The sequence below is a fragment of the Alligator mississippiensis genome, chromosome 9, assembly GCF_030867095.1.
Source record: "Alligator mississippiensis isolate rAllMis1 chromosome 9, rAllMis1, whole genome shotgun sequence".
In the NCBI taxonomy this organism is placed as follows: domain Eukaryota; kingdom Metazoa; phylum Chordata; order Crocodylia; family Alligatoridae; genus Alligator; species Alligator mississippiensis.
The window spans coordinates 35,245,311-35,266,971 of record NC_081832.1 but is presented as its reverse complement, the minus strand read 5'-3'; the positions used below and the strand labels follow the sequence as shown (position 1 = coordinate 35,266,971).

The 21,661-nt window shown below is 50.3% G+C and overlaps 1 protein-coding gene across 2 annotated transcripts in view; it reads left to right on the top strand.

Annotated features, from left to right (window-relative positions):
* The window catches only part of SAMHD1 (SAM and HD domain containing deoxynucleoside triphosphate triphosphohydrolase 1), a 103,377-nt gene that overhangs the window by 40,215 nt on the left and 41,501 nt on the right, over positions 1–21,661 (top strand). For both annotated transcript variants that reach the window (XM_059733282.1, XM_059733281.1), the window contains exon 5: positions 17,071–17,186. In XM_059733282.1, coding sequence (XP_059589265.1) covers positions 17,071–17,186 — 116 coding nt within the window. The remainder of the gene's footprint in view (positions 1–17,070; positions 17,187–21,661) is intronic.

Here is a 21,661-nt window from a genome sequence, read left to right as displayed (position 1 = left end):
CCGCAGTTGGAGTACTGCGTCCAGTTCTGGGTTCCGCATTACAGGAGGGATGTGGACAACATGGAAAGGGTCCAGAGGAGGGCCACCCACATGATCAGTGGTCAGCAGGGCAGGCCCTATGAGGAGAGGCTAAGGGACCTGAACCTGTTCAGACTCCACAAGAGAAGGCTGAGGGGGGATCTAGTGGCCGTTTACAAACTAGTCAGGGGGGACCAGCAGGCATTGGGAGAGTCCCTGTTCCCCCGAGCACTACCAGGAGTGACAAGAAATAACAGTCACAAACTGGCAGAGGGTAGATTCAGGCTAGATATCAGGAGGCGCTACTTCACTGTCAGGACGGCTGGGATCTAGAACCAACTTCCAATAGAAGTGGTGCTGGCTCCTACCCTGGGGGTCTTTAAAAGGAGGCTGGATGAACACCTTGCCGGGGTTGTTTGACCCCAGTACTCTTTCCTGCCATGGCAGGGGGTCAGACTTGATGATCTGCTCAGGTCCTTTCTGACCCTACCCTACCAACTATGAACAGTAATCTTGCCATCATTGTATTCTGTGTCCCTCTCAGTTCACTTGCAAATGAAGAACAGTTATGGTATGGAGACGAGGGGAGGCTCATTTCACACTTTATGTAGCCTCCCCCCATCTTCACAGCTCAATAGCTGAGCCACAGCTTCAGCAAGGCTTCACTCCCAGAACTTGAGATAAAGCCCTGGATCATGCTAAGGAATACAGTGGCTTGTCCAGTCACTGCTACCTCCCCTTTTTCTCACAGCTTGAGACGCTCATCATTTAGTCAGTGCAATCACAGAAAATGGTGGTTTATCCAACCCTCATTCGACTCCTCCATCTCGGGGCACAGGTCATTCCATTCAAGTCCCCTTTACCTTCTCCCCACTACATGTGTGAAAGTAGCTGCAATGGCCTTCACTCTCATGTAAATGCCTCATTAGGGCTACTAACAGGCATCGCCCTTCCCATGGGACAAAATGTTTTTTCATGTCCTTATCACTTGACACACAGTACAAAACCCCAGTAAGATTTGCAGGATAAGAGATACTAATAATTTGTTCTCTGCTTTTATGTTGGACTTCTAAACCTTTGTCTTATGATATCGTGGGACAAGTGGGCTGATCAGTCCTCCAGGCATCCCACAGGCACCACTTCATCCCCAGTCCAAGCCCCTCTTAAACTGTTTGTGGCCCTGAGCCTCATCGCAGAACTCGTCTGCCCAGAGAAGTCAGGCCCCTGGTGTCTGTCCCAACCTATTAATCACCCTGCTTGGTGACTTGCCAGCTATTTCATGCTCGCTACCCACCCAAGATTAGCACTGGGGCGTGCACTGAACACCAACAACCCCTGGGGACTTCTGTTCACCTAACCCATCTGGTACTCAGGGAGGTCATTGGACCCACCCACCAATTGCTGAGGCAGATTCAGACTTCCATATCCCAACACATCCATCCATCTTCCCTCTACCATGGCATTGCAATATGATGAGTGCAGTGCCATGAACAAGCGTGGCAGCAGCTGGACCAGGGAGGAGGTAATGGATCTCATCACCATCTGGGATGAGATTAAGAACCAGTGGATTCTCCAGTTAAGCCATCATAACCGGGCAGTCTGGGAAGAAGTCCCAAAGGAAATGGCAGCCTAGGGACATGACTGTGACTGGGCCCAGTGTCAGAACAAGTGCAAGATAATGAGGCAGCAGTTTATGAGGCCATGGAATGGTGACCGTGTATCAGGCTCACATAGAGTCCCATGCATCCAATATGTGGAGCTGTCCTGCATCTTCACAGTTAACAACATTGGTCATGGCTGAAAATTTCATGAACATGGTGGCCCACACCACTGCCCAGGACTGCAATGGGGACTTTGATATGACTGTGATCAAAGACTCATAGCCCTCAAACTGGACTGCATACTTAACTGGCCATCCACTTGAGCCACATGAACTTTCTGGCTATCCTGATGAGCTGTACAGACTCTGAAATGGACCCAACCTTGGACAATGAGGGTCTGGAACTATCTGCCTTTCACCCTTGTTCAGCATCTCAGCCAGCTATTTCCAGACATGGACCCAGTGCCCCAGAAGACGCAACCGGCAACAGGACAAATCTTGGGGATGATAAGTGGCAGTCACCACTCATTAACTCATTCCACTCCTCCATCTCGGGGCGCACCGCTGGCCTGAGCCTGCAGCAGACTACATGTCCCAGTGAGCGGGGGTGGGCACCAGGAAGCAGTCTTGGGGTGCTGCACTCAGCAACAAATGAACCATTACTGGCTTCTGCTGCTGCCATGGCAATGCTGCATGTGCAGCAGGGTCCTAAGCACCGGGGCTGCTTGCAAGTGGGGTAAGGTGCCGCCTGAGGGGCATTCCACTCAGACTTAATAGATTTTGAGGGTCGGAAGGGACCTATTAGATCATCAAGTCTGACCCCCTGCTCTGGGCCGGAAACAGTGCTGGGGTCAAGTAACCCCAGCCACGTGGTTGTCTAATCTCCTTTTGAACACCTACATATGCGAGAGCCCGGCAGGACAAATTATGCTGAGGGGAAACCAGCACGGGTTCGTAGCAGGCAGATCGTGCCTGACTAATCTAGTCTCTTTTTATGACCAGGTTACGAAACGCCTGGACACAGGAGGAGGGGTGGATGTCGTATACTTAGACTTCAGGAAGGCCTTCGATACGGTATCCCACCCCATACTGGTGAACAAGTTAAGAGGCTGTGACTTGGATGACTACACAGTCTGATGGGTGGCGAATTGGCTAGAGGGTCGCACCCAGAGAGTCGTGGTGGATGGGTTGGTTTCGATCTGGAAGGGTGTGGGCAGTGGGGTCCCGCAGGGCTCGGTCTTTGGACCGATACTCTTTAATGTCTTCATCAGCGACTTGGACAAGGGAGTGAAGTGTACTCTGTCCAAGTTTGCGGATGACACAAAGCTATGGGGAGAAGTGGACACGTCGGAGGGCAGGGAACAGCTGCAAGCAGACCTGGACAGGTTGGACAAGTGGGCAGAAAACAACAGAATGCAGTTCAACAAGGAGAAATGCAAAGTGCTGCACCTAGGGAGGAAAAATGTCCAGCACACCCACTGCCTAGGAAATGACCTGCTGGGTGGCACGGAAGTGGAAAGGGATCTTGGAGTCCTAGTGGACTCCAAGATGAACATGAGCCGGCAGTGTGACGAAGCCATCAGAAAAGCCAATGGCACTTTATCGTGCATCAGCAGATGCATGACGAATAGATCCAAAGAGGTGATACTTCCACTCTATCGGACTCTGGTCAGACCGCAGTTGGAGTACTGCATGCAATTCTGGGCACCGCACTTCAAGAGGGATGCGGGTAACCTGGAGAGGGTACAGAGAAGGGCCACTCGTATGGTTAAGGGCTTGCAGACCAAGCCCTATGACGAGAGACTGGGGCACCTGGACCTCTTCAGCCTCTGCAAGAGAAGGTTAAGAGGCGACCTTGTGGCTGCCTATAAGTTCATCACGGGGGCACAGAAGGGAATTGGTGAGGTTTTATTCACCAAGGCACCCCCGAGGGTTACTAGAAATAATGGCCACAGGCTAGCAGAGAGCAGATTTAGACTGGACATTAGGAAGAACTTCTTCACAGTTCGAGTGGCCAAGGTCTGGAACGGGCTCCCAAGGGAGGTGGTGCTCTCCCCTACCCTGGGGGTCTTCAAGAGGAGGTTGGATATGCATCTAGCTGGGGTCATCTAGACCCAGCAGTCTTTCCTGCCTATGCAGGGGGTTGGACTCAATGATCTATTGAGGTCCCTTCCGACCCTAACATCTATGAATCTATGAACCTGCAAGGCAGGGAAAAGCGCCACCTTCCTTCAAAGCCCATTCCATATTTTGGCAACCCTCACTATAAAGAATTTCTTCCTGATGTCCAGTCTAAACCTACTCTCCTTCAGTTTATGGCCATTGTTTCTAGTAACCCCAAGGGGCGCCCTTGTAAACAGAGTATCCCCTATTCCCTGCTGACCCCCGCTGATGAGTTTGTAGACAGCCACAAGATCACCTCTCAGCCTTCTCTTGTGGAGGCTGAAGAGATTCAGGTCCCTCAGTCTGTCTTCATAGGATCTTACCTGCAGGCCCTCAACCATATGAGTAGCCCTTCTCTGGACCCTTTCCAGGTTATCCACATTCCTCTTGAAATGCAAAGCCCAAAACTGGATGCAGTACCCCAGTTGTGGCTTCACCCATGCTGCATAGAGGGGAAGTATCACCTCCCTAGACCTGCTCGTGAAGCACCTACTAATGCAAGACAGAGTGCAGTTAGCCTTACTTATTACCTCATCACATTGGAAACTCACGTTCATTTTCGCATCGACTATGACTCCAAGATCCCTTTCCACTGCTGTGTTACATAGAATGGTCTTTCCTAGTCTGTAGGTGTATTGGTGATTCTTGCTCCCCAGGTGCAGCACTTTGCACTTATCTTTGTTAAATTGCATCCTATTTTGATCTACCCACTTCCCCAGTCTGTCCAAATCCTCCTGAATTCGCTGCTTACCCTCTAGTGTGTTTACTATACCCCATAGTTTGGTGTCATCTGAGAATTTGGACAGAGTGCTTTCTACACCCTGATCCAAATTACTGATGAAGATATTCAGTAGTACTGGTCCAAGGACTAAGCTTTGGGGGACCCCAATACCCACATCTCTCCAAGTAGAAACAGACCCATCCACCACTACTCTCTGAGTGCGTCCCATAAGCCAGTTTTCCATCTACTTGACTAAAAAAATCCACATCACAGCTAATTAGTTTACTTGTAAGAATTGGGTGCGACATTATGTTGAAAGCCTTTTTACAATCCAAGTAAATAACATCTACCTCTACTCCTGCATCTAAGCACTTTGTGACCTGTTCATAAAGAGACCAGGTTAGTCGGGCAGGATCTGCCTGCTACAAACCCATGCTGGTTGCCACTTAACTTTACAGTACCCGCTGGCCCCCTGCAAATGTGATCCTTAATGATTTTTTCTAAGGTCTTGCCAAGAATAGAGATGAGGCTAACCAGCCTATAATTACCCATGTCCTCCTTCCTCCCCTTCTTGAAAATAGGGACCACAATGGCCCTTTTCCAGTCTTCTGGGACCTGTCCTGAGTGCCACGAGCACTCAAACAGTTGTGCCAGTGGTTTCGCAATGACCCTGGCCAATTCCTTTAGTACCCTTGTGTGACAGGAGGCAGTTCTCAGGGCCAAGTCTCATGCCAGCCCACCCACCTGTCTCTATGGGGTAGTCCACCCAGTCTTGCCTACTATGAATTTGTTGTTCTCAAAACGGGTGATAAAATGTGAGAGACTGTCCATTACATGCCTCAGTGCCAGGGGGTGCTATTTGCAGTTGTGATCTCCCCTACACTGCAGCCCATGCTTCGCAGATGGTATCACATTTCTTACAGTCTCCACCCCCACACTGGGCCCCATGATCCTCCAGTCTGGACCCCAGCTGGATCCTTCCTATTAGGCAGCCTACTCTGCCCTCATTCTGGGCTACCTAGCTCCCTCCCTTTTGACCCTTCTGGGCCTGGCCCCAACATCGACCATTTGAGGGTGCCTCAAGTCATGCTTCTTGAACATCTAGCCCGCTCTCTCACACAGGTCCACCTTTTCGGCTCTACTATGGGGTAACCCACCCGGTTGTGGGGTTATTAAGGTGCCCTGACCTGCCTTTCATGGGGGTGGTAACTGGCTTGGCATTTTCTGGGGAAATGGCCCCACCAGGCCACCCATCCCAGGCAGGGTGCAGTTTTAGGTCATGCCCAGGACCAAGAGCCTCCTAGCCATCCCCATAAGCTCTTGCTGGTTGTTCATACTGCAGCTCAGCTAGGCGATATTTCTGCCTTAGCTGGCAGCAGCAGACTGCAGTCTTTATATACTAGGTTCTGAAGATGGCTGCTGTCATCAGGCACCTGCTGGATGCCTGACCCAGCTCTTAAAGTGGCAGGCACCAACAGTGTCCTGCCACATCTTGGGTGAATATCATTGGGGCCTGCTGACTTAAATATGTTCAACCCCTCCAAGTTCCACTTCACTCCAATTGAATTGGTATCTCTCTCAAGCCAGACAAAAATCTTGTTGGGAGGTGTGTTTTTCTCCGTGACCAGGAACACAGATGCAAAGAAATTGTTTAAGAACTCAGCTTTGTCCATCTTATCTGTTACAAGTTGCCCTAGTCCATCCTGTATTACCCTGCACCCTATGTTACCCTGTGTCACCTTCTTGCTCCCTATGTACTTAAAGAAGGACTTTTTGTTACCCTTAATCTTAGCTGCCAGCCTGAGTTCTGTTTCTGCTTTGGTCTTCCTCACTGCTTCCCTGCAAGTGTGAGCCAAGCAGCTATACTCCTCCTTGGTGGCTGCCCCCTGCTTCCACTGCCTGTAAGCCTCTCTTCTCCCCTGTAGGCTCTCCTGTATTTCCCTGCTCAGCCAAGAGGGTTGTGTAGTGGGATGGTACCCTTCTGTGCCTGCAGGATCAGTCCCTTGAGGAACTCCCACCCTTCTTGGACTCCCAACTCGCTGATGTTATTACCCCTCAGTTCCACTCTAACTGATCTCCTGAGCTCATTGAAGTTGGCCTTCTGGAAGTCAAGCACTTCTGCCCTACTAGTTATCTTTCCCACCTTATGCTGGATAGTGAATCCTATCAACAGGTGGTCACTATCTCCTAGGTTACCCTGTACCTGCAGATCCCTCACCAAGTCCTCCCCTGTGGCCAGCACCAAGTCAAGTAAGGTATTTCCCCTAGTGGGACTGCATACCTCCTGTGTTAGGTGCAGGTCCTATATGCAGGTTAGAAACCTATGTAAACAGACAGACCTGGCCGACTGCTAGTCCCAGCAGATGTCTGGGTAATTTAGGTCATCCATGATAACCAGGTCCTTTGAGCATGTTGCCTTTGAGAGCTGTCTCAAGAATTCTAGGTCTAAAAAATTTTCTTGCATGTCCCTGCCAGGGGGGCTCTGGGCCAACACCAAGGCTTGAATTTACAACCCTCTGGCTTTGTACCCAGCAGGCAAACCCCTAAGCCAAGAGACTGGGCAACTATGCCAGGTACCTTTGCAAAAGTGGCTTCTCCCTAGTGGCTGTGGGGACTTGGCTTCATGGGGCCCACTGGCACTAAAGCAGCAATATGCTCTGGGGCTCCAAATGCACCTGGTGCTGCTGTCCATGCTAGAGTCTGCCCCGACCTGCCCTGGATGGCAACATGGGCTGCGTGGGGAGCAGAGATGTGGGTAGGAGCCATGGGCAAGGGGGCGACGTGTGAGAATAAGGTGGTCACTGCCTTCCTCAAAAAGTTAATTTATGGGGAAAACAAAAAAAAAGGTTTATTTATGTCAATAGTTTAAAAAGCTTTGTACTATTAGTACATATCAGTTATCAGATTGGCATTGACCAATATGGTTGGTTAATCATCAACTATCAGTATCCACTAAGAAAAGCTTTATCGGTGCACCCTGAGTAAAAGGCAAGCAAAGACTAGTAGACTGCTTTGTGCAGCAGTGAACAGATGCCACCTCTGCTGTGGGGTCAGATGGATCAGGATGACATCGGCTGCAGTGCTGGCATCCTGTCTTTACAGATGAGGGACATTAGGGGGTCCCAAGGTAACAGACCACCTTGTCCACCTCAACTGGCCCACTGTGTTTCACAGCCCTTGTGGGAGTTAGAGGCCCTTGGTTTACCCCATGGCTGTTTATCCTTGGCTGCCCAAGCATGCACCACAGTTCGTCAAGCCCTATGGGAGCACAGGGGAGAGTGAACTTACGAAGTTGACAGTCTGCAGGGCAAATGAGCTTACCCACTGCTGGGGTGTTCATCATGCTATCAAGGCAATAGCAAGGAATACAATGACCGCTTGTTCATCCTCTACTTTGAGGCCTGACACCTGCAAAGGCCAGTGATGGCACCTCAGGAATACATGATAGCCACAGAATGAGATCAGAAACCTAGAAAGCTTCCAGGCAGAGGAAGACCCATGCCTGCACAAAGATGGACATGCTGGCTGCTCTAGCACCAGCCACTCCTGGGTTGCTGAGACCAGGCAATGGAGGAAGTACAAATATACCGCTGCCAGCGACTGGTCGTGGTCAGACATGGGTTCAAGTTGCAGCATACTGCAATGTGGCTTGCCAGGCAGCGTGCAGAGGCCAAGGAACACTATGCAGCCTTTGCTGAATGTATAAATGTGATGCTCAGGGAAGGGAGTCTGTGAGGTTAGAGCAGGAGTCTATGGATAGTTTTGTGTCTGCCTTGAACCTGCAGATAGAGGGCATCCTTGCTGCCCTCCACATTGCCCTGCAGTTTAACACACAAATGGGACTGCCCAGTGGTCCCTGGGTATATGTGCTGCCACCAAGCTTTGCTGTCCCACAGGGCTCCCCCTTAGCAGGAGCAAAAGCAAACACTCCTCAGCCATCAGGCATGCAGACTTTGCAGCCAGAAAAATCATCTAGTGTTTGCTGCCACCACTTGAGGGCACACCACGTGCATGTGCTCCATCTATGCCAGACTCACAACGTGCTCATGTTCATAGGGGAGTGATGGACATTTATGCACATGAAACACCTGTGGTGGTCCACTACAGCCTGATGCATGGTTGAGAAATAGCCTTTCTGGTTGATGAATTCATGGCAGAGGTACACAGGGGAAAGGATAGCGATGTGCATGCTGTCAGTGGTCTCAATGGAATTGAGAACCCCAGATTAGTAAACCTGTCCACAACCTCCTGTGAGTCAGCAAGGCATATGATTCACAGGGCCATTGCCTGTTGGATCACCAAACACAATGCCCATAGTGCCTTTCTAATCATCAGTTTGGCCACTCTAAAATGGCTTGCCTTGGACTGGAGGCTGTTTGGGATCGTGAGCTTCCATATAGAGATGGCAGTGCACTTCTCCACAGAAAAGGGCATTTGCATAGCCATTGTCCACTGCTATATGTATGGGCCAAGCTCAATACAGATCTCCATGAAGGTGCCCTTGGACATAAATTCATGCGCTCATTGTTCCAAGTGGCTTTGACTACCTGCTGCCACGAGTCGCTGCTCATCTCCCTCTAGCCTGCAAATGCCACTTCATGGCTTGGAGTTGCACCCACATCTGCCTGGCTACAGTGTGTTGACCTGCAGTGCAAACATCTTCAGGCTGATTTCTGCTGTGGATTAGAAGCCAGATGTAGCCATGGACCACCCATTGTTTAGCAGCAAGCATGTGCATAAAGAGCTCCCCACAAATATGGATTCTTCATTCTTGGTGCAAATGGAAAAAGTCATAGCAGCCATCGGATAGCATGCTGGAGTTGCGTTTTCCACTCAATCTTTCTTATAAGTTCACAACACTGGGCCAGCAAGGCCTGCAACATGATGACTATGCTATGTATGGTCCATAGCGGTCAATCACAATGGAAGCTCTGGGTCATCGTCAGTGGTGACAGTACAAATGTAACAGAAATACAGATGCGGGCATGAACTATACAGTAAATCACACCAAAATCCCTTCCACAAAAATTTCACGACTCAACCACAATTTGAACAATGAGTGGTTGCTTTCATAGTTTCATAGTTGTTAGAGAACTAGTTGTTGGAAGGACCTTACAGATCATCTGGTCCAGCCCCCCTGCACTTGGGCAGGAAAGACTGCTGGGATCATGCCACTTCTGGGGGGAGCTTGTTCCAACCCTTTGGCACATGACTTGTAAAGAAGTTTTTGCTTATGTCTAGCCTAAAATGATCTTCAATCAATTTGTGCCCATTTTTTCTTGTCCTCCTCTCAGGGGCTTGGTTGCTTGGTGATGGCAAAGTCAAGGGAACCCACAGACACTTGGCCAGTGCCAGTTATGCTGGGATGTGTGCTCTCTCAAGCCACGTCCTAGGAGAAAAGTGTGGTGGTGTACTCAGCTACTCTTTAAACCTGCTTGGAAGGCCAGCATATGACTATGTCAATCCTGTGACGACTTCTTTCTAGGACAAGTCACAATACTGTTTTATAGATTTTATAGATATTAGGGATGGAAGGGACCTCAAAGATCATCAAGTCCAGCCCCCTGCCCCAGGGGCAGGAAGTCAGCTAGGGTCAAAGGATCCCAGCCTGATAAGCATCCAAGTGTTTCTTGAATGAGTCCAGAGTAGGTGCCTGCACCACTTTTGAAGGGATGCTATTCCAGGTTTTGGAGGCTCGGACATGTGGGCGTGTTCTCCATAAGGTGTGTGGGAAAACGGCAGCAGTCGCGTCCTGAGTGGGGCACCAGGTGGTGACACCAACCCAGACACGCTCGGGGATGCCAAATGCGAGAGGGAGATAAACACAGGAGGCAATGAGGGGTGAAATAAAGCTTGATGTTTACTTACAGAACAGTCGAACTGTAGGTCGAAACAACTTGGTGGGTGATATAACTTGGAGAACAATACAGATGATAAACTATATACAACAGCAAGGGAATACAGATGACAGACAAGTGACGGGTGAAGACCTCAGTCTAAGTACGATACAAGTACAATGTCTGGCTAGGACAAGGTACAGGGCGTTCTGCATTTGCGAGGCAGTAAGCTACGGCGCTTGGAGCAACCAGAGCAGCTTCTGCTGGTGACCTAGCGGTCTGACCAGGCCCCAAGACAGGTGATCAGTCTGTCTCGAGAGTCAGAGCCTGGGGACCCCGCACCAAGGCGTACGGTCCCCTATATAAACCTTTTAGCCAATCAGAAAGCTCCCCTGATGGTAAGTTCTGGAGCACATGGACATGCTGGCCAGCCAGCCATGCCCATTAGGTGGTTTTTGGTTGGCTAGACCACAGGTGATCACGCCCTACTTAATATTGTGATCACGCGCCGCTCGCATGGTGGGTCAGACTGCGGACACACTCTGCCACCGCATCACCAGCTACAGATGGTTGTGTCACTTAACACTCCACCACCGCATCACCAGCTACAGATGGTTGTGTCACTTAACCCCTTTTTGGTACAATAATCTGGCGGGGGTCACTTTATCTGTTGACAGGACAGTAAAGACATTTTTTCTTATGTCCAGCCTAGAATGGTCTTGTAGGAGTTTATGACCGTTGGTCCTTGTTTTTCCTTGGGGCGCTCTGGTGAACAGACGTTCTCCTAGGTCCTGATGTACACCCCTTATGTACTTATAAGCAGCCACCAGGTCCCCCCCTGAGCCTGCGCTTTTCCAGAACGAAGAGTCCCATGGCTCTCAGCCTTTCTTTATAAGACCTATTCTCTTGCTCTCTGATCATGTACGTGGCTCTCCTCTTGACTCTCTCAAGCTTCTCGACATCCTTCTTGAATTGCAAAGCCCCGAATTGGATGCATTATTCCAGCTGTGGCCTCACAAAGGCCAAGTATGGCAGGAGGATGACATCCTGCGATTTACTTGAGAAGCACCTATAGATGCAAGCCAGGGTTTTGTTTGCTTTACCAGCTGCAACATTGTATTGGTGGCTTATGTTCATCTTGTGGTCAATCATGATCCCCAAGTCTCTTTTCAGCAGTGATGCTAGCCAGCGTAGCACTGCCAAGCCTGTAAATATGCTGCAGGGTTTTTTTCCCAAGGTGGGGAGTACCTTATATTTATCAGTATTGGATGTCATCAGGTTTGTGTCCATCCACTTACTAAGCTTATCCAAGTCAGCTTGGATCACTAGCCTGTAGATGCTATGCCCCAAAGTTTAGTGTCATTGGTGAACTTAGCCAGTGTGCTTCTGACACCAGTTTCCACATTGTTGATAAAGATGTTAAAGAGAACCAGTCAAGGACAGAGCTTTGGGGGGGTGCCACTGGTCACGGAGCACCATAATAATTCCCTGCTATGGACCAGTACTCTCTGGGTCCTACGTTGGAGCCAATTTCCCAGCCATCGCACTGTGATGTAGCTGAGGCCGCAGTTGGCCAGTTTTTCTATGAGGAGGTCATGGGACACCAGGTCAAAGGCTTTTTTAAAGTCTAGATATATGACGTCAGTCTCTTCTCCCTTGTCCAGGTGATATGTCACGTGGCCATAGAAGGAGTTGAGATGACAGGAGGGCGATCCAGGCTGACCTGGACAGGCTCAGCAAGTGGGCGGACGAGAACCTGATGGTGTTTAACACTGAAAAATGTAAGTTTCTCCACCTTGGGAGGAAAAACCTGTAGCATCCTTATAGGCTCAGCAGTGCTACGCTGGCTAGCACTACAGAAGAAAGAGACTTGGGGGTCATCATTGACCACAAGATGAACATGAGCCTGCAATGCGATGCTGCAGCTAGTAAAGTGAGCAAAACGCTGGCTTGCATCCACAGATGCTTCTCAAGCAAATCCCGGGACATCATTCTCCCCTTGTACTCGGCCTTGGTGAGGCCGCAGCTGGAGTACTGCGTCCAGTTTTGGGCCCCACAATTCAAAAAGGATGTGGAGAAGCTTGAGAGTCCAGCGAAGAGCCACGTGCATGATCAGAGGTCAGGAAAACAGACCTTATGACAACAGGCTGAGAGCTATGGGGCTTTTTAGCCTGGAAAAGCGCAGGCTCAGGGGTGATCTGATGGCCACCTATAAGTTTATCAGGGGTGACCACCAGTATCTGGGGGAATGTTTGTTCACCAGAACGCCCCAAGGGATGACGAGGTTGAACGGTTATAAACTACTGCAAGACCGTTTCAGGCTGGACATAAGGAAGAATTTCTTTCCTGTCCCAGCCCCCAAGGTCTGGAATAGCCTGCCATCAGAGGTGATTCAAGCACCTACATTAAACACCTTGAGGAATAAATTGGATGCTTATCTTGCTGGGATCCTATGACCCCAGCTGACTTCCTGCCCTTCTGGCAGGGAGCTGGACTCGATGATCTTCCAAGGTCCCTTCCAGCCCTAATGTCTATGAACTCTATGAAGATTGGTCAGGCAAGACCTACTTGCGACAAACCCGTGCTGGCTATCCCTCAGGATGTTTCTCTCAGCCAGCTTATCCAGAAGGGTCTCCTTGATAATTTTTTCAAGAATCTTACCAGGGATTGAGGTCAAGCTGATTGGCCTATAATTCCCGGGATCTACCTTCCTGCCCTTTCTTGAAGGTGGGTACTGCACTGGCCTTCTTCCAGTCTTCAGGTACTTCACCTGAGCGCCATGAGTTTTCAAATATTTTTGCCAATGGTTGGGCTATGACACCTGCCAGCTCCTTGAGTACCCTAGGGTGTAATGTGTCAGGACCAGCTGACTTGAAGGTGTCCACTCTCTCAAGGTGATCCTTTGTAGGATCAACAGTGTTGATCTAGTAACAAATGCAATGTCTGTTTATAGTCTAAGAAAGATAAAAACAATTTATTGTAAAGCAGTGAATGGCGAGCAGGCAAAAATGAGTTGCTTTAAATATTCAGTGCAGCCCCCTGGTCAGTGCAACTGGCACTGATCATACAAGTTCCCTTTCTTAAGTTATTCAGAGCACTTCCACTCCTTCTACCCATCAAGCACAGTTTACATAGTTGCGGGTTCTTTCACAGCCGATGTTAATCCCAGACCTGCTATTTGGTATCTGTGGTCCCTGCGTGTCAGCATCCACAGAGGATAGGTGGGACAGATGACTGGGCCTCCCCATAAATCAAAGTACTCCTAGTCCATCTGCCATCAAACACAGTTTGTACAGTAGTGGGCTCTTTCACAGCTACCAGATGTGATAATAAGTATACTCAATCCTTGGGCTTCAATGGTAGGGTGGGGCAGGGGTGGGAGGGAGGGTAGATGGGTATTAGTATTCTCAAGCAATACATTTTGAGTAGTGCAGTGTAGTGCTAGTCTTTCTGATGCTTGTGCTGGTGGTTTGTTATGTTAAGCTAGAGACAGGTTTTTGGTGGCCTTGGTCATGTCCCAGTGAACTGTGCCAGGTACTACTGGTAGCGGATAGTCAGCTACCCCGTTTTGACGTTCCCTCATGTTCCAGGATAGTGCCCTGTGCTCTGCAGAGCCATCAAGGCATGTTTTTTTTTTCTGGGAATCATAGTAATCTGGGACCACCATGTCCTGCAGTAACAGGACCCTAAAGATAGCTGGGCTTCCTTGTGGCACAACAAACAGGCCCTGCCTTTGTTGTGGGATCAGCCAGATTAGGGTTGCGTTGGACAGGGCAAAGACCTCCTGTGGGTTTAGGCAAGGGCTGTTAGCAGCCTCCTCACCAACCACTATTTCTGCCATCCTGTAACAGTAGATGCACATCACAAACACTTAATGCATAACCATGGTGTGAACTGCTTGTATTGGAATGGAACAGAAACATTACAAAAAATAGTCTCTGCAGCAGCAGCTGGCTGCAGCAGCATTTGGCCCCAGTTTAAACTTTCCCTTCCTTTCCTCCCACACCAGGGGTAATGGGCCCATGAAGTATCAGAGTCCATGAAATATCAGGGTCTGCTGGCACAAGCATCTTCTGTTGATGACATGCCCACTCATCATTTCCTGGCCGCTAGTTACTGCGTCCCCTTAACGCCTCCTAGGTCTGTGCTGGAATTGACCACAAGAGAGCTCAAGTTTGGATGACAATGTTTAATTGGGGATTATGTATGAGGGGAGATCTGTCTACATATCCCCATATCAACCCTTTGTCCCAGAGTGTGGCAAAGTTGTCTGCCAGTGCATCTGGCACATACTGGCAGTTGATTAGCCTCCATGGGACAAGTGGTAGGCATGGTGCCCTTGGATGTTGGGGACTGCTCTACTTCAGTGGTCAGTGGCTTAGGCATGGACTCTCACTTTACTTCGCAGATGTTGGGCAGGGTGCAGGTGGAGATGACAAACGAGGGCACATTGCTGTTAGTATCTAAGCACCTGCAGTAAGCCTTGAGGCACTAAAATGTACATTCCATGGCCATTCAGCAGCTGCTGAGCCAGTAGTTAAATAATTCTTTATGGTCATCCAGGTAGCTGTGAATCAGCTAGGGATGTAATGCGTAGGCAGGGTCTCCAACTAACAACGGGGTTACAGTCACTCCCTCCACTTTGATTGGCACACCAGTGGCAAACTCTCCTTTCTCTGCCAGTTTTGGGAGAATGAAGTTTGCTATGGACTGGAGGCTGTTGGGGGTAATGAGCTTCCATATTGTGATGGCAGTGTGCTTCTCAACAGACAATGGTGCCCTCATCTTGGTCTGCCACTGGTTGGAGGAAGCCAGCTCAGTGCAGATCTCCATGAAAGTGCCCCTGGACATATAGAAGTTCATCTGCCACTGGTCATTGTTCCAGGTGGCCATGATAGTCTACTCCTACCAGTTGCTGCTTGAAATGCTGCTCCACAGTTTGGAGACACTCCCACATCAGCCCAGACATGTTGTGGCCAACATGTCTTTGGGGCAGCAGCAGCTGGCATAGAGGGTAAGCCAGATGTAACCATGGGTTTCCCTATGGCTGACATCTGTCAGGTACATGGTCATCATGGAAGGGTGACATATACACACCGATCCTGTGACATTTTGGATTGGGGATAAACATGGGGCAACTGGTCCCACAACAAAAGTGACGTCTGTTCATACCTAGAGTGAAACGTTTGGGACTGTTTACTAAAAGCATTAAGGACAAGAGGAGCTGTGATCGAGATGATAATGAATAACATAGACATTCATCCTTATCCTTTTTTATACCACAAAAGCAAGTGATCATTCAATGAGGTCAAGAGAGACATTTAAAGTGGTAAAAGGAATTCTTCTTTCATAACTAATAACTTGTGAAATTAATTGTCACAAGTCAGCATTAAGGCCAGTCAGAAGTGAAAAATAAGTCTGATCTTCTACTGGATAGGATTAATAGTAGGGCATGTTTAAGACATTTAAGGCAATTGCTTTAAGACATAAAGCAATTGATAACTTTGATGACTGAGGATGGGGGCCCTCAAATGTCTCAGTGGCAGTCATCCCTTGGGGGTGCCAATCAGGGTGACCATCACGGGTCCTGCGCTTTGGGGTGGCCCCACGGACAGTGCTGTACAGGCACCACCACTTCATGCACCACCAGCTTTGCGCTCAGCCACCCTCCCACCCCACTCCTACTCTGTACAGGCCCCGCACAGGCTGATATACCCCAGGCCCCACACACACTTAGGGTCGGCTCTGCCCAGTGGCACCAGAGAGTATTCTCTTGAGATGCTGTACTGCTCTGCTTGTGCTGTTTCACAAATGGGAAACAGCAGAACAATTTAGTGTTGCTGCTACAGGTTGGCTAATTAGCATAGGTATGCTAATTAGCACTACTGTGCAAATGTGGTTATGCTACTTCTGTTCCAGAGCTAATGCTTGCATAGCCAACTTTTAGGGGTTATGTGCCCTGCAGTGTTCCTGGCAAGAGGACTGAGGAGGAGTGAGCTGTACAGGGGACTGGGGAAGAGTAGCTGTACCACCAGCAGAAGGTACTGAACTGAATGGGCACTTGGATTTGGAGATAAACACAGAAAATGTAACTAGGAGCAAGCTTATTTAGGGACTTGAAAGTGAGAGCAAGACACTTGGCTTTGATGTGGTAAGTGAGAAGAAACCACTTTAATGGTTTAAACTGGAGTTGAAAGAGGAAGTGGTGTGTTTGATGAACTGGAGTGGGGGAAAAAGAATAGCTCAGAAAAGAACTTACTGTTACCAAGGTATATTCTCATATGGTTATATGCTGGCCCAGACATGCAGTTTCCCACTGCGCCCAAAGAACCCCTCCCCCCCATTCCTTTCCTCTGCTGGAGGGGCAGGTGCTGCTTAGTGGGCTCTGCTGGCAACAGTACAGAGCTGGACTCACCGGCAGCACCAGCATAACCGAGTGCTGCTTCAGACCCCCCTGCTCTCATATATTCTCATATGGGTTTGGAAGTGTGTATCATTTGGTTGTGAAATATCTTACTTTTCTCATTCAAATATTATTTTAAGCTTAGAAAAATAAAGAAACTGACACCTGTGACTGCAGTGATACTCAGGTTTGCATGTAACTATTAGTGCACGCTCCTGCACCACAATTTTTGTTTAACAGTAGCCATCAGTTTAACAATTGAATTGGCACATTTTTTGTTCATTCCACCTCAAATTGCTAACTTCATCCCGTTTTCTGCTTGTAACAGTGTAGGATATCTGGCTGGATGTCTGGTACGAGCACTAAAAGAAAAACAGCCAGAACTGGAGATCAACCAGAGAGACATTCTCTGCGTTGAGATTGCTGGGCTTTGTCATGATTTGGGTAAGTAACCTTTATGGCTTATCCATGCTTGAACATTACTGCAGTTTAATGCCCAGTCTGATTTGTAAAGCTCAGGAATTGTACCCGATTAATTTAGTTTTTGGACACTTATTTTGGAATAAAAGTACTGTCTTTCTGTTTAACTGATTAGCAGGGATCCAAGTTTTCCATTTTCTGTGGAAAAACATGGATTCTCTCCTTTAAAGGAGAAAAATGCAGGAAGTCATAGGTTTCCCCTTGAAGTCTGGAAGAATTCCAGCCTGAAAGGAGCTGCTTGGGGCTGGGGTGAGCAGGGGTAGTCAGGGAACATCACATGTGTGATGGGAGTAGCCCTGGCAGCTGGATACAGGCAAGTAAGTCTTGGGGGTGGGGGTTGAAGGGCCAGGGCTTGGGGATTGTCCGGGGGCTGTAAGTAGGACATATATGTGTGTGCATGTGGCAGGGGTATGTGGAAGGGGTTGTATATGTGGTGGGGGGGGTGCCTGCTGGCACTCAGGGAAGGAGTTGGGGTGCTGGGGCTGTAGTGGGGCAGGGGGGTCTGAAGCAGCACTCGGTTATGCTGGTGCTGCTGGTGAGTCCAGATCTGTACTATTGCCAGCAGAGCCCACTAAGCAGCACCTGCCCCTCCAGCAGAGGAAAGGAATGCGGGGCAAGGGTCCTTTGGGCGCAGTGGGAAACTGCATGTCTGGGCCAGCAGTGCTGGGGCTGGTGCTCACAGGAGCACAGGCAGGGCAGCCAGGAGACACTGCCCGGGGGGCAGAGTGGAAGCAATGTCCAGACTACCTGGTGCAGCGCTGGAACCTTCTTCCTTCCTCCAGCTTGTGCTGGGGCTGGATTTGCTCCTTTGCTGCCCACATGAGTTGGAGCTGCCGCAGCTGGAGCCACTGTGGGCAGGACAGAGATTGCCTGGAGCCCTTGCCCCTCCTGCTACTGCCTGCAGCATAGCCTAGGCTAGAGCCACACTCCTCTTCATGCTGCTGCTGTGAAGTGCGGTGCTGGTCCTCCCTGCTGCACCCCAGCCCCAGCTCCAGCCAGCAGTGCAGAGCAGTGTGTGGTGCCTGAGCCTCTGCTTGTGCTTCTGCATGAGGTACATTGTATGCACCTCATGCTGTAAGCTGTCTCCATTGTGTCCCTGCAGACCACCATCCTGTGAGTCCACATGGAGCTGGGTGGGGCAGGAGGCAGCTGGGGGCTCCCTCTGGCAGATGGGGAGATGAGCGGGTTGTAAGTGAGGGCCACCAGCAGGGCTGGGGGGTGGAGGGGCTGTGGGTTGGTAGTGAGGGGCACTGGCAGGGTCACAGGGCTGCGGGTCAGTACTGAGGGGTACTGGCAGGGTGGCTCGAGAGTGAGGGTCACTGGCAGGGATGGGAGGTTGCAGGTTGGGAGTGAGGGGTACTGAGGAGATGGGGGTCTATGGGTCAGTAGTGAGGGGCACCTTGAGGGCCAGGGGACTACAGGTCTGGAATGAGGAGCACCGGTGGGGATGGAGATGTAGGTTGGAAGTGAGGGGCACTGGCATGGCCAGGTAAGGCAAGGGGGACTGTGGATTGGCAGTGAAGTGTACCAGCATGGCTGGGGGTGCTGTGGTTTAGGAGTGAGGGGCAATGGCATGGACAGGGGCAGGGCACTGGCATATCAGGGCTGCTCAGCACCACAAAGCAGCAGGGGTGACCACCCTAGCTGGACTCATGTCCTGGTGAGTAGAGGGGGCAGGGGGAGCTCTGATTTTCCATTATTAAACAAAATCAAACACCAAAACATATTGGTATTTAGAATTAATTTTATTATAGTGATTGAGGTGCTGGTAGGCTTCCAAGTTGCTTTAAAATTGTAAATGTATCAATAAAACATTGTACTCAACTGATACCTATATATAAAGTGGCGTTTCATTTTAATTGCAGAAAAACTTTAATTTTGGGTTTTTTAATCAGAGCTTGCTTGTTTGCTTGCTTGCTTTCTTCCGTACCGCCAACACGTGTGTTCCCTCTGAGCTCAGGAAGCTTGTGCTGGTTCTGTGAGACTTTTCTCCCTTTCTTGCTTTGTTTTTCCTCCCCCAGAAAGTCTGACCCCTTTCCCACCATAGCCCCCACTTTTCATTACTGTTTCTTGCCTTTTTTAACCTTTTCTAAGCCCTTTTTCCTGCAGTAACCCATGCCTCCCCCCGCCCCTTCCCTCACTCTTCCCTCCCTCTGGTTTTATTTTGTTTCTCCCACCACACTCCCTACTGTTGCTGCTCTGTTGGTTTCTCTTTTCCCTTCTCCCTTCTGCTATATTGTTTACCTTTATCCTCTCCTCTGGTGTTTGCTTGTTTGTTTTCCAGCTGCTTTGTTCCCTGCCCACCCATGGGCCGCATCCGGCCTGTCAGGCGCTTTCATGCCACCTGCGGTACCCCCCGCAATGAATTTCACCCTCCCTGCCCTTCTGCTGGTTATGGTGGGAGTGAGGCACCCATGTGTCCAACCCCCCATTATACCCTGTTGGCCCTTGCTCCCACCCTCATAGGCAGAAGGGCTCTGCCCAGCCAGCAGCTTCTGGGTGGGGCTCCTGCTGCAGCCAGAACCTACTTGCTGGGGGTATCAGGTATGGAAGTGATGGGGCTGGTTGGGGGTGCAGTTGCAGCTGGTTCAAAGTGGGAGTGCAGTGCGGAGCCTACACCCAGAGGGGCAGCGGGAATGTGGAGCTCAGCTGAGCAGGGTATGAGTGCAGAGTGTGTGTGGGGGTCCCTACACCCCCCCCCCCATGGTGTACAGCCCCTGCTGCTGGCAGAAGCATCAGGTGGGATGGTCAGGGTGCTCGTGCCCAGTGGGGTGCAGCTCCAGCCAGCGCTTCTCAGAAGGAGGGAGCGGAACCTGTTCTATCACCAGGGCTCCACGCCATGTGCCTGCTGCTCCAGCACTTGCAGGAGAGGAAACCCAGCACTGGAGACTGCTGCCTCCCCTGCTCCCTACTGCACAGGTCCCTGCACTCAGCCAGGATTAGAGGGAGCCCCGCCCTCTGCTTCCCTGTGGAGTCCAGTGCGGGGCTTCCCCACTGAGAGTGTGGAGCTGCAGGTGCATGGCATGGAGCCCTGGCAATAGAGGTGACCAGCAGTGCACTGGGGATGAGGAGCACACCCCCGCACATCCTTCATGGCCACTTCTGTCACAGAGGCTCTGTGCCAAATGCCTGCAGCTCCGCACTTGCAGCTGGAAGCCCTGTACTGGAATCTGCAGGGAAGCAGGGGATGGGGCTCCCTCCACTCCTGGCCAAGTGTGGGGACCTGTGCAGCAGGGAGTAGGGGAGGCAGCAGGCTCCACTCCCTCCTCTCGTGCAGCACTGGAGGCACAAGCACCCTGACCTCCCTTGCCTGCTGCTGCCAAGCAGCAAGGTCTGCACACCACGAGAGGAGTGGGGGGTGGGGGAGTGGTCCCTACACCCCCCACCCTCCCTCACTTTCCACACATTTGCAACCTGTCCCAACAACTCCCATCAACGTATACATACACCCCAATATACCCTATGTCCCCCTACACAGCCACACTCTCACAACCCCCCCCACGCACTCCCAAACCACACACACACTCACACACTCTCTCTCTCTCTGTCTCTAAAAGGCTGACATATTTTTGAGTTATGCAATCCCTTCTATATACGGTACATATTAACGAGTCACGACAAATATTTTTTTGTAATTAAAATAATAGTAGGTGTTTGACTTAGTGTATGATTTGTTTGTTTTTTTTATCTGGTTCTAAGATGGCAACCTCCCCCAAAAGGAGTATGGGGAGGGGGGCAGCAAGGAGAGGGACTTCCAGTGGCAAAGGTCAGGGATTAGGGGGCAGGACTTCTGATCCCAATATGGTGACCTGGGGGTGAAGCACCTGTCAAGGGGTGGGGCTACCTATGTGGCCCCAACAGCTCACCAAAACTTATTAAGTGGCCCTCCGCCCAAAATAATTGCCCAGCCCTGCTCTAACATCCCTCCATTCTCTCGGCCGATGACCTCGCTAACCGCCTGCACCCTTATGGCATTGTTACAGGTCCGATCCATAGATTGCTACTTGGCAGCAAGATTCCTAAATTCCAACATGTCCTGTCCTTTAAAAAGCTGTGTTCATGCTTCTTGACTGGGAGGTTCAGGGTTTGTCCCACTCTATGTCCTTACTAATTGACAGGCAGTGTTACGAGGTCTACTTGACCATTGGGGACACATTGTGCTTTCACTATGGCAGCAGGTCCCATTTGGCTACCCTGTGCCCAGAAAAGAAGCCAGCTGCAGCAGAGCCCTCCCCACCCCCGTTTTCCTTCTCCCCTCAGGGGAGGTTTTGGCTCCTCGTGCTGGGAAGGGCAAGTCCCAGAAACAAAAAGGGTCTTCCAAAAAGGCCTCATTATCCCCTCAAGACCACCCCACCACTTCAAGGGGAGCTGAGGTTAGAGAGCAGGACCCCCGCCTCTACCTGCCTCTCCAACATTCCCCCAGACCCTGTAGCGGTCAG